The sequence below is a fragment of the Ammospiza nelsoni genome, chromosome 1, assembly GCF_027579445.1.
Source record: "Ammospiza nelsoni isolate bAmmNel1 chromosome 1, bAmmNel1.pri, whole genome shotgun sequence".
NCBI classification, from domain to species: Eukaryota; Metazoa; Chordata; class Aves; order Passeriformes; family Passerellidae; genus Ammospiza; species Ammospiza nelsoni.
In genome coordinates, this window is record NC_080633.1 from 229655 (window position 1) to 241070 (window position 11416).

Sequence of the window (11416 nt, forward strand, 5' to 3'; positions counted from 1 at the left end):
ATGCTGAAGGAGTCTGCTTGTGTTTTGTGGCTTCGGTGGTTTTTTTTTGTTTTTTTCCTTTCTGTGTGAGTTTTTTGTATGTAGTTTTGTGTTGATTGGTTTGTTTGAAGTGGTTTTAGGGATTTTTTTGTTGTTAGCCATGGGAATGGGAGAAAATGTCCAGGGTAGCTGGTGCAGTCAAGGACGTGCAGACCCAGGAGTGTGAAATGCTGAGTGTGAGCAGGGGTAATGGGTGGGGGAGCTCCTCCCAGGGACCTTTCCTGGATGGCCTTGGGTGTGGGAACAGTGCTGAGTGAGAGGGGCTTGTTTGGGATTCTGGTCCCAAGCCCCTAGCTGGGTGAAAATGATGGCATTGGTTCCAGGAACAGCACAAGTTGTAAGGACAGTTGGAGAGGAACTAGGAGTTCTTAGTTTGTCCTCTTCCTCATGTCTTAGGGAATCCAGACTTCCTGTGCTCAGAGTTCCCCCAGTCAGGGCTGCTGCTATGAGCCCTCACGTGGCTGGAGGAGACCGAAGCTCGAGTGTGGGTTCCAGAGTGGAGCTGGACATGCAGCCACTGCGTCCTTCAGGAGAAGAATGTGCTCCCAGCCCAGCACCAGGGCATGCTGCACTGGCACAGAGCAGCTGTGCTGTGGCAATGGGAATGTTTGGCATGATCCCAGTCCTGGGACTGGTTCATGGACCCTCTTCAGCTTCAAGGCTCTCTTTGCTCTGGTCTGGAAACAGCTGCCAACAGGAACACAAGCAGTCTGGCTCCCTGTTTGACCAGCACCTCCAGCCACACCATGAAGAACTTGGCTACAGTTTGGAACCAATGTGACAGTGTTGCACAAGGCGTTTTTCTCAGGGCTCCCCCCTCTGCCCTTCTGTATCCTGCCCAGCCCTGTGGGCAGCCAGCCTTGCTGCCCAGGAAGGGGCTGATTCCAGAGCGGTGTGTGGTACTGGTCAGGCTCTTTTGGTCCCTGTGGGGAAGAGCTCTGTCCTTGGGACTTTATGACTTCTGAGCCCGAGTCTGATCCAGGCCTTTCCCAAGTGCCCTCTCCCACCTGCCTCCCTGCCATGGTTGCCCCACCTTGCTCTGCCTGTCTCTCAGTAGGAGCACTATGTGGAGCAGGGGCTCTCTGCAGAGCCAGCAAGCACAAAGAGCATTCCAGGCTGCCTGCCACCCCTCTCTGCACCTAGTCCGTGCTGGTGATTGCACCCAGCAGCTGAAAATAAGCTCTTGGAAGAAGGGGAGGTGGTGATGAGGAGCTGCCAAGCCAGGCTATTTATACTGGGTGATTCAGGCCTCTGCCTGAGTCCAGCCAGATGCAGGGGAGCTGGAACCCAGGAGCAGCCTGCAGAGGACAAACCCTTGAGCAAGAGGGTCTTTGCTGTAATAGCTCGTTCACTGTGTGGCTCAGCCTCCTCTGGTGAGTTACCTGTGATGGACTGCACCTCTCCTCTCCGCCCTGCCCCTCAGCGTCGGCTGCAGCCGGCTCCCTGGAAGGATTCCTGCAGTGTGAGGTCCCAGTACAGCCAGCTCAGCCTGAGCCCACATGGCTGGGGGCACCAGCTCGGCCGCCTGGAGCCACTGCAGTGCCAGGACCTGCTGGTCCAGAATGCACTCTTCACTGGAGACCTGGACATGGTGCAGAAGTACTTCACCAAGAGCTCCGCCATCAATCTCATCATCGAGACCAGGGGCGATGTGCTGCGCTGGACCAGCAGCAAATGTGGTGGGTAGGAGGGACTGGGACATGGTGGGGATAGAAAATGCCCAGGATGTGGTCCAAGGATAGGGCTCAGGCACCTGAGAAAAATATTGAAAGGAATCCCCAGTGGTGGAAGAAGGACTTGAGAAGAACAGCTTTAGTGTGAGGAAGGAAGTCTCCAAGGCTGTACAACAGGTAGTAGCAGGCTTGTTGAAGGTGGCATGAGGCAGATCTACTGGGAAATAATGAGAATGGGGCCCCTGGAAGAGTTGCTGGAGAAGTGCATCCTCAGGACTGTCCTGTTAGAGATTGCTGGGACGGATGTGAAATACCTGTGAGTGGGGAGTGTGCATGGGTGGAGAGGCACCAGAATGCTGCTCTGTTCTGTGACACAGATTTTACAAGGGGAGCAGAAGTCCAGTCTATGAGAAAGATGGTGGAAGCAAGCTTTCCTCAGTGACAGGAGGCAGGAGCTGATCATTCTTGGTGTTTCTTTCCATCTGTACATCTCACTTGTCCATCTCTACCTTGTCCAGGCACATCTTGGGGCTACTTTTACTTGCCTTCTCATCAGTATGGTCTGTAAGCTCCTCAGTAAGCAGTGCAGCTGGTGTGTGTGTCCAAGGCAGAGGTGCGCTGGGCAGCCTGGGTGTGCCCTTGCTCTTGCTGCTGTCACCTGGTGAGCTGGTGCAGGCAGACTCCCAGAATTTAAGAGCGTCAAGTGGGGAAGGCCTTTAACTGTATTTGTCCTGGTTTAGGGCAAATCTGGTGGAGAGCCTCCTCAACAGAAGGCTGGTGGCAAAAGCCACCCATAGGAGAATGGAAGAGCTGTTGACAAAGCTGAAATGAAAGCTCTGCTTTCCCAGGGGAGCAGGCCAAATGTCCTGGTGCTGAGACAGACAACAGCATTCTGTGGGGATCCACTGCAGCAAGAGACAAACGGGGTGCGTGGGCTTGCCAATGCACATGCTGCTACTGGAGAGTGGGGAAGATTATTGACTGAGTTGCAAGATTTGTAAGACCCGGGTTTTGAATTGTTACAGTCTATTTAGAAATGAAATCACTGAAATCACAATCACTTTTGTGTAAGTGAGATAATTAGTCAGTAAAATACAGACTGAGTGTGGTAACTCCTGTCTTGTGCCAGGCTGGCAGGCACTGGAGCAGCCAGGCTCTCTGCTGGTAAAAGTTTGTGTCCCAGAGAAAATGGAACAACATGAAACAACCTCATGCAGAAATTTCTCTAACCAACAAAGTTTCAAGACGTGAAAAACTCAACCAAACAAGATTATTCCTCAAGCACAGAGCAAAAATGTGCTGCCAAATTTGTCAGATAAGAATACATAACAAAAACCAAACCAAACCTTCATGCTACCTGAGGCTTGTCTCTGTATCTCACTGACCATGCAGGGACAGGTTCCCAGAACTCAGTGACCTTAACGGTAGGTTCTAGTGACCTTGTCCTTCCTAGATCACCTTGCTGGCATTTTAAGGTGCCCAGAGGAAGTGTAAACTGTCTGGTGTCACTGATACTTACACCACTTGCTGCCTCCCTGGTGTGTGACTGGGAATCTCAGGCTCCCATGGGATACCTTCTTATATCCTTGTGTAAATAGAGGGTCCTATCAGGTGCGAACATCTGCCAGGTGCTTCCCTTTCTTTACCTTTTTGTAGGTACGTTTCAGTCAGACAAGGTGAAGTTTGCACACACAGAGCAAACTGGATGCTGTCAGCATAGGACTTGCTCATTTACTGAGAAGGGTAAAGTTCCCTGTCTTACACTCAACTCTGGTCTTTTGGTAATTGTTGCTTGGTGGTCTGTTGGGGTCACTTAACTGGTGTTTAGCTGCATGATCTGAGTAGTTCCATGACACAAAATTAGACTGAACTCCACTAGCCTTGCATGCAGTTTGACATGTTCTCTGGATCGCATGGTGTGGCCGGTATGTGCACGGTGCTGATGACAGTGAGCAGGGCACGCTCTGCTGTGAGCCGGGTGGGCAGGCTGGCTGTGCGAGCCGAGTGGGCTCAGAGGAAAGCACCAGCTCAGGTGACAGCACTGCAGTGAGCAGCCAAGCCAGGGGAGTGTCTGAGGGCTGAAAGGGAGCACTAAAGCTGTGCAGGGGCTCTGTGCAAGGCTGGATATCAAGAAAGAGGAGGAAGTGGGGAGGGTCTAAAAGATAATTACCTCCAACTTTTCCCATCCTTTTACCTATTTCTACCATTTATTTGGCTTTGATTAAAACTAGCTGTCCTGTAGCTTATTTTAAAATCTTCCTAGTGCCAATGGCTCAGGTGCAACTGGTAGATGGGTGGCAGTGCTGGAGACATATGCGGAGCCAAGAGGTGAACAAAGGCTTGGAGATGTGTATGGAGCTGCTGGGGTCATGCTGTTGTGGTCTGGGCAGCACTGGGCAATACACTGAGTAGGCATGAAACCATTTCCATCTCTGTCGTCTTAGCAATGTTTCGTCCCCATTTCTACCCGTCAAGCTCCCCTGCCCTCCCTGACGGTCTCCCCTTCACAGCAGGGCACTGATGAGGTACTGCTGCCTGAGTGGAGAGCCTTTATCAGCCTCTTGGCCCCAGCATTTGGTCACAAGGTTTCCTGGAATAGAACAGCTGAGACTTCAGCTGTGCCCAGCCTGAGCCAGAGAGGGGTGTGATGTGTTCCCCTCCCTGTGAATGCCCTGGGCTGTCTGGCAGGCAGGCAGACTCTCAGCCCAAACAAGGCTGCCGGTGGGGCTGTGCCTCAGAGCCTGGCTGGGTGCACCGGCAGCTCCTGTCCTGCTCTCTGGGGAGAGCCTGCTCGGGTGCTATGGGCAGCACCACAGGCAGAAGAGACAAGAGCCAGGAGCCCATCCGCACACGGCAGGCACATGGCCCTGCCCAGGTGTTCTGGCAGGCCCTGCTGGCTGGGGATCAGGGCACCATAGCCGAGATCCTCGGAGATCCTCAGAACAACCTGAGCGCCAGCACTGTGTTTGACAGCAGCGACCTGGAAGAGTGGAAGAATTACCGCTTCAACCGCCGCGGGCTGAGTACGGGGAGCAGCGGGGCTCAGCCTGGGCTGTGGGGCTCAGCCTGAGCTGTGTGCTGTGGGGCAGGGCTGCAGTGGGGCTCAGCCTGGGATGTGTGCAGTGGGGCATGGCTGCAGTGGGGCTCAGCCTGGGCTGTGTGCTGCAGGGCACTGCTGCTGGGGTTCTGGGTTACGGGTGCTCCTTGGCTTGCAGAGCAGTGGGAACAGGAACAAGAGCATGGAGGTGTGGTCAGGTTCCCCGTTGTTCCTTGTGGAAAGGGGTTCCTGTTTCTGAGAGCACAGGGTGCATCCAGGAACCCTGGTCCCTCCCACAGGGATTGTCTTGAGTGCTTGGGAGCTGTGGGCTCCCACTGCGGGTTGTGCCAGACTGACACAACATGGTTTAGACCTTTGAAATGGTCCTGTCACAACAGGACAGCCTGTGATGGCTATCACAACAGGAGTTAGACCTTTGAGACGGTGCAGTTTGAACCTGGCCCTGGAAAACACAGGTGACGTACTACCTCTGCAAGAAGGAGCTGAGAGGATGCAGTGTGGAACACACCATGCAGTCTGGGATATCTCCAGCTCAGTTTGGGTAGGCAGTAAGAAGCACAGTTTAAGGAGAATTTTCCCTGTAGCATCTGCAGGCTGTCAGCCAGCAGAAAGCACTGGCTCAGCTGTGGGTTGTGCTGGGTCAGCATCTTTGAGAGCTGGCACATTTCAGCCCCTTGCTCTCTCCTAGGCTCTAGATGTCCAGCTCTGCTGTAGCTTGTTGTCTGCACCCTGCTCAGGGCTTGTTTGAATCCCTGTGTGTGTGGTAGTTGGCTCTGACACATCTCTACAGCCTGGTTCCTTGTGCTTGTGGTGCTTCACACACAGTGTGTGGCCCAGCCACCTCATTGCCATCAGCCCTGCTCGTGCCCCAGACCCTCCATCTGCTGCACCCCTGAGAAGAACAGCCCCGTGTCCCCCCTGAGGCACAGGTGAAGGGCACGCTGCCCAGAGCAGCCTCTGCGGCTCCCTGGAGCTCCCTGTCTGCACGGCTGTGTGGCCTGAGCGCCTTCCAGGGATCTCTGCCTTGGGGCCAGTCCCAGTGCAGCATCTTGCAGGGAAGGGCCTTGATGTTCCCTGAGGGGAAACACCCGTCTCTCAGGGGATGTACCTCAGGGAAAAGGGCACGTGTTTGTGCACCGCGGCTGGACGTGGCTGCCTGAGCTCTGTTTCCCCGCAGGACTGTGGTCGCTGAGCTACGAGCAGGAGCTGACCACGCCGCTGCACATCACGGCGGGCCGGGGCTACACGGAGTGCCTGCGGCTGCTGCTGCTGCGCGGCGCCGCCGTGGACCTGGCCCCGGGCGGCAGGACGGCCCTGCACGAGGCCTGCGCGGCCGCCAGCGCGGCCTGCGCGCGGCTGCTGCTCCGCGCCGGGGCCGACCCCGAGGCCGTGTCTGAGCAGGGCCACCGGCCCCTGCACCTCTGCAAGAGCTCCGGCTCCATCGGGTGAGTCCTGCCTGCCGGGGAACAGCCAGCCTCCCGCCCCTCAAGGCTAGTCCCGTGTGGGAGGGTCCCTCCTCACCCCTAAGGGTGGGCTGGTGGGTGCAGAGCGGGCTGGCCCTGGTGCCTGCTCCTGCACCGGGATCGGCCCTGAGCTCCAGCAGGTGACTGCAAGCTCATGTCCCTAGCGGGCGCAGCTGAGGAGCCAGTGGTCTCACTGTAATGTTCAGGGTGTTCCTGCGCAGATCCGCTGTGCGTGTGAGCAGGCACAGGTGTGACAACACTTGGGAGGTCTGTGCAAAGTTAGCTGCACAGGGTGGGCAGCATCTCTGCTCACCAGTCATCCCGGCTTAAAAACACTGCTCCAGGGCACGAGGAGCAGGGATTTTCGGACTCTGGGGAAAAGCTGGGATGGTACAGCTGTGGGAGCTGCTGGGAGGTGGAGATGAGGAATGGCCAGCAAGTCGCCTTGGCCCACACAGGTGTGTCCAGGAACTGCTGCAGCACGGTGCCAGTGTGAACAGCCAGACGGAGGAGGAGCAGGACACAGCGCTGCATGTGGCATCGCGGCACGGCCTGGCAGAGCACGTCCAGCTGCTCCTGCGCCACGGGGCTCAGCTGGAGCTGAGGAACAAGGAGGGGCAAACGCCGCTGAATGCTGCCTGTGCCCAGCAGCACCAGCCCCAGGACATGGACCGCTACTACCGCGTGTGCCAGCTGCTGGTGGAGAGCGGTGCCAGTGTCAACGCCGAGGACCGCGACCGGCAGCACCCGCTGCACCTGGCCTGCAAGAATGCCAACGCTCAAATCGCGGAGCTACTGCTGGCCCGTGGTGCCAATGTCAATGTCATGAACTACGGCGGCAACACGGCCCTGCACAACATCCTGCAGGTGGCTGCCTACCGGCGGGAGCACCGCCCGGAGCTCGTGGTGCGAGCGCTGCTCAACCACGGCGCCGTGCGCGTCTGGCCGGGCTCCCTCCTCAAGGTGCGGGGACTGGGCGGGAGGGGAAGGCTGTGAGCAGCACCAGGGCCCCCTGGGCCCTCCTGTCACAGCCGGGCTTGTTCCAAGGCAGCCTGTTCGCTGCCCTGCCCTGTCCGGGAGAACTGCCGGTATTGGCATGGGAATCCCTGATGCTTTCTCCTGGGGTGTGTTTTGCTGTATTACTCTCCTGCTTGTCTGCTAAGCTGTGTAGACAGCACTCACCCCAGTTTCCATAATTACTTGCTCTAGAAATTGTTGGTCCTTTTCCTCTGGAGGCGTTTCTTCTCGGGGGCACACCCTCCAGCTCCTGCTGTCTCTGCAAAACACCCGCAGACAAAGGGTTAATTTCCTGTCTTAATTCCTGAGCACTGCATAATTACCCAGCCCGGAGATCAGCAGATTGCTCTCCCCTTTGGGAAAATACAGGAAAATCAACAATTAACACTAATTAATCTCCTATTAACGCCAGATAATGAGGATCACTGGTACAGCCAGAATAGACTCTGACAGCTACTGCTGGCCTGGGCCATGGGGAGTGGCAGCCCGGAGCCAGGGAAATCTGCCTCTGTGCAGCTTTGCCTGGGTGGGGTGCTCTCCAAAGGCTGAAATGTTGCTAGGTACACGGCACTGGTGTGTCACCTGCACCTACACCAGTGTGGAACACACCAGAGATGATGTACAAATACCTGTGAAGTCCTCTGCGGTTCTGTGCCACCCTTGACGTGGGCCCAGCACTGCTCTAGACACAGGTACAGATGTCTCTGCAGCCAAAGAGGCACAATCCTGCATCCCTGAGCCCTGGTGTGGCCCTCAAAAGAGGCATGGTGTGCTGTGCTCTGTCTGATCACAAAGTGAATGCCCGTCCCTGCCCTGGAATGGCTCATGCTCTAACTACTGCAGTGTGAGGTAAGGAGTCTGGTTCAAAGCAGTGTTGGTGTTTATGAGCTCCTTGCAGCAGTGAAGCTGGTGGGGTTCATCACCCCAGCCATGCACGATGGTCTCTGTGTCTCAGGAGGAGCTGTGGGTTGTGCTGAAGGCAGCCGTGCTGTGCATGTTGAGTGATGGCTCAGCCCTCCTCTTTGCAAGGAGGGATGCTCTGGTGCTCCATACCTGCACTGGTTTTTCTCTCCTGGGTCACAATGAGGGAAGGACAGGAGTTCACCAGATTTACTATATCTGGTTGAGCAGTACTTTAGGAGGTGAGTGGGACTTGCAGGATCTTGCCAAATGATGATGATCACCTGCTCTTGATGCCTTAAGTTTTAGCTTTCATATTTTCCAGATTCTGTACTGCATTAGTGTATAACTCTGAACTTTACATAAAGTGTTAGCAAGCTCTCTTCACAGCTTAGTCAGACAAAACAATCCCTTTCCAGCCCCAGAACCAAGGATACCATTCCAGCTTCAGGCCCAAAACCTGTAAACAACAGTGAATTGAGGAGAGCAAACTGGGAGGATGGGGCTGCATAACCTAGAGCTGGAATTGGACAATTAACCCCAATATGTAAATGGACCAAAACTTATAAAAATATGACAACCTGTGACTCGGAGTCCATCTTGGGTGTAGGCTCAGGCAGGCTCTTGTACTGCCCAAGGTGCATCCTTTGAAGGCCTTTTAATCAATCCCTGCTATATTCCTTGAGCACTGTCCAGCCCCTGTTCCAGGTGGCCTCTCAAGGCGTCTGTCTGTCCATGCCAGGTGCTGCGGTGCTGCCACAGCTGCCCGCGTGTCATCGAGGCCCTGGTGAACAGCTACAGCCATGTGCGCGTCTCCGAGGACTGGCTGGCAGCAGTTCCAGCAGAGGTGGTGCAGGTAAGGGACCCAGTGCTGGCTGCTGCTGAGGAACGCGTGTCCAGGCCCTGGTGGGTTCTGCCAGGGAGGGTTGGGTGGAGCTGGGGCTGGCCAGGGGGGTTGCAGGCACAGGGATGGGGCTGTTGGCGATGGGGAGGATGCTCCATAGTGAGGCAAGTGGATGTCTGGTTCTACCTCTGCTCCCAGGGTGATATCTTCAGCAGTGCATGCCTCTGCTTCTTTTTTCTCTCTGTAGAAATACCCATGTTTCTACCAGTCCCTTTTCTCCCTGGGGCACAGACCTCGCTCCCTGCAGCACCTGGCTCGCTGCGCGCTCAGGAGCCTCCTGGAGGGCCGGCTGCTGCTGGTCCTGTCCCAGCTGCATCTGCCCAGTGCCTTGCACCAGTTCCTGCTGCTCGGCTTCGAGGATGTTCTCTACTAGGGGTGGCAATTCCAGTCCTGCTGTGCCTTTCTGTGCACATGTTCCACCTGCCAGTGCAGTCTGTGCTTTTGCAGCTCCCCCCTTCCCCTCAATCCATCCTGCCTGGCCACATCAGCACCCTGTGCCAGGCCTGCTGCTGGGTCCCAGTCCCAGCCAGCCTTGTGCTCGGCATCATGCACCTATTTGGGAGTGTTCTGTTTGTCCATGCTAATCCAGACAGACTCCAGACTAACAAAAGGAGGTATGGGAATCAGGGAATTTTGTGGTACAAGGAGCAAAGACACTGCAAGGATCACAGGCTTAGTAGCAGGTTTCCAGATTCCCTATCCCAAATCCAAATACCCTAGACTGTAATAGGCAGCTCTGGTGCCCTGGATGATTGCTGTGGTCCTGTCTTTAGTCAAGTTGCTTGGTCTGTAACCAAAGGTGTTTGGAATAAATCCTGTTCTTTATACCAAACCAACCTGAGCATGAATTCATTTATTTTAAGATTGTCCTGACAGAGCTCACCTGACATGCCAAGGGGGGGTGGCATGTGCACTCAGAGCTGTGCACCCACCTGCTTCTCAGAGGGAAATGTGTGGTGGGTGTTCAGTCAAGCCCCTTTCATGAAGGTGCAATGTCTGGGTTACCTGGCTCAGGAGCTTGGGGCAGGGTGGCTGTGCTTGTGCAGCACTGAGGACCTTGCTGGTGGTGGGAAGGAATGTGTCCTGGGACTGCTGCTCCCAGCCAGGGCACAGTGCATGGTCACACTGTGCAGGGTCACACTGCCTGGGCTGCACCACTCCCTCGACAAGGTGAAGGGAAATGTTTTGTCCTGCGCCATAAGACATAAGACACAGTTATGAAGAAAAGGAGGCACTATCCCTCCTTTAAGATCTGCTGTAAGCTGCATTACTGCCTCTGGCTCAAGGAATGCCCGAGCACCAGGGCTGTGGCTGGCACAGGTGTGCAGGGCAGTGGGTCCCTCCTCCTGCTGCACTTGCTCTGCCGGGCCTCTCTCCACGGCCACGGCCACAGCAGGACTCTGCAACATGCTGCTCTGAGGGGAAAGCTGTGTGACAGACCCAGAGGTGCTCTCTGCTCCTGCCTCTCTGGGCACAGGGGCTGTAGCTCTGTGCCCTCAGCCCTGCTGCTCTGGTGATGTGAGCCCCAAACCACACTGAGAGGTTGATCCTGCTGTTCCTAATGTGCCTGCACTGCTGGTGTGTCACAGCAGGAATGCCAACAGGGATGTGTTCATGTGCTACAGGTGCACACAAGGTGCCTGGAAGCACTTGTGCCTGCCTTTATGTAGGTGCTATTGCAGCATAGAGATGGTTTATCTCAGGATATGTGCTTTATGACACACAGGGTCAGAGAGGTGAGGTGTTGGCTTGGGGTGACCACAACCATCTGCAAAACTGGCATGAAATGTACAGGGGAGCCAAAGTTTCTGAAATACGTGGATGATGGCCTTCCCTCTCACCATGGGCCAGTGGTGCATCTCCCTTGCACCAGTGTGGGGAGGGAGTCTGAAGTTACCTCCTTCCTACTGGCTGAACCTGCTTGTCTGCTCAGGTCATCTGTTTATGTGATCAGGGTTGGAGATCTTGTTCCCAAAGTCTAATCACCACTTTAGAGAGTTCATTTTTAGCCAGATGATGTCTGTGAGCAAAGGACGAACAGAAACAGGAAGGTCTGCCCTTTCTGGTGGCAGCACAATTTGGGATTGCCTCAGCCTGGCCTGGTGTCCTGCTCTGAAGGCAGCCTGCACACCTGGACAGGTACACCACCCCTCTCTCCAACACTGTCCCTATGCCTGCATCAACTTGTGCTCAGTAATGCATGCTCAGCCATAGTACTACCTCCTCAGAACAGGGAAGAGTTGAATTTCACAGTTGGCTTTATTTTGCAGTTGTTACTTGTGGCTGTCAGGCTTACAGCTGCTTCCTGGGTCTCGCTGGTTGCTTTGCCAGTTTTGAGGCTGATGGAGGCAGCTCCAGCTCC

General features: G+C 55.4%; 1 protein-coding gene across 2 annotated transcripts; it reads left to right on the top strand.

Annotated features, from left to right (window-relative positions):
- Positions 1-1332: 1332 nt before the first annotated feature.
- Positions 1333-9890, top strand: ASB10 (ankyrin repeat and SOCS box containing 10). 2 transcript variants are annotated; one of them, XM_059478480.1, is made up of 6 exons: positions 1333-1718; positions 3369-3455; positions 5948-6215; positions 6692-7196; positions 8893-9006; positions 9242-9890. In XM_059478480.1, the coding sequence occupies exons 1-6, from the start codon at positions 1427-1429 to the stop codon at positions 9425-9427; spliced, it is 1452 nt and encodes a 483-aa protein (XP_059334463.1). In that variant the 5' UTR covers positions 1333-1426; the 3' UTR covers positions 9428-9890. The 2 variants fall into 2 exon arrangements, with proteins under 2 accessions (XP_059334463.1, XP_059334471.1); XM_059478488.1 differs by lacking the exon at positions 3369-3455.
- Positions 9891-11416: the final 1526 nt, after the last annotated feature.

Coding starts and splice junctions, on each gene's coding strand:
- ASB10 (XM_059478480.1), top strand. CDS start 1,427: ATGGACTGCACCTCTCCTCTCCGCCCTGCCCCTCAGCGTCGGCTGCAG. Junction 6,216..6,691: donor AAGAGCTCCGGCTCCATCGG/GTGAGTCCTGCC, acceptor TGGCCCACACAG/GTGTGTCCAGGAACTGCTGC. Junction 9,007..9,241: donor TTCCAGCAGAGGTGGTGCAG/GTAAGGGACCCA, acceptor TTCTCTCTGTAG/AAATACCCATGTTTCTACCA.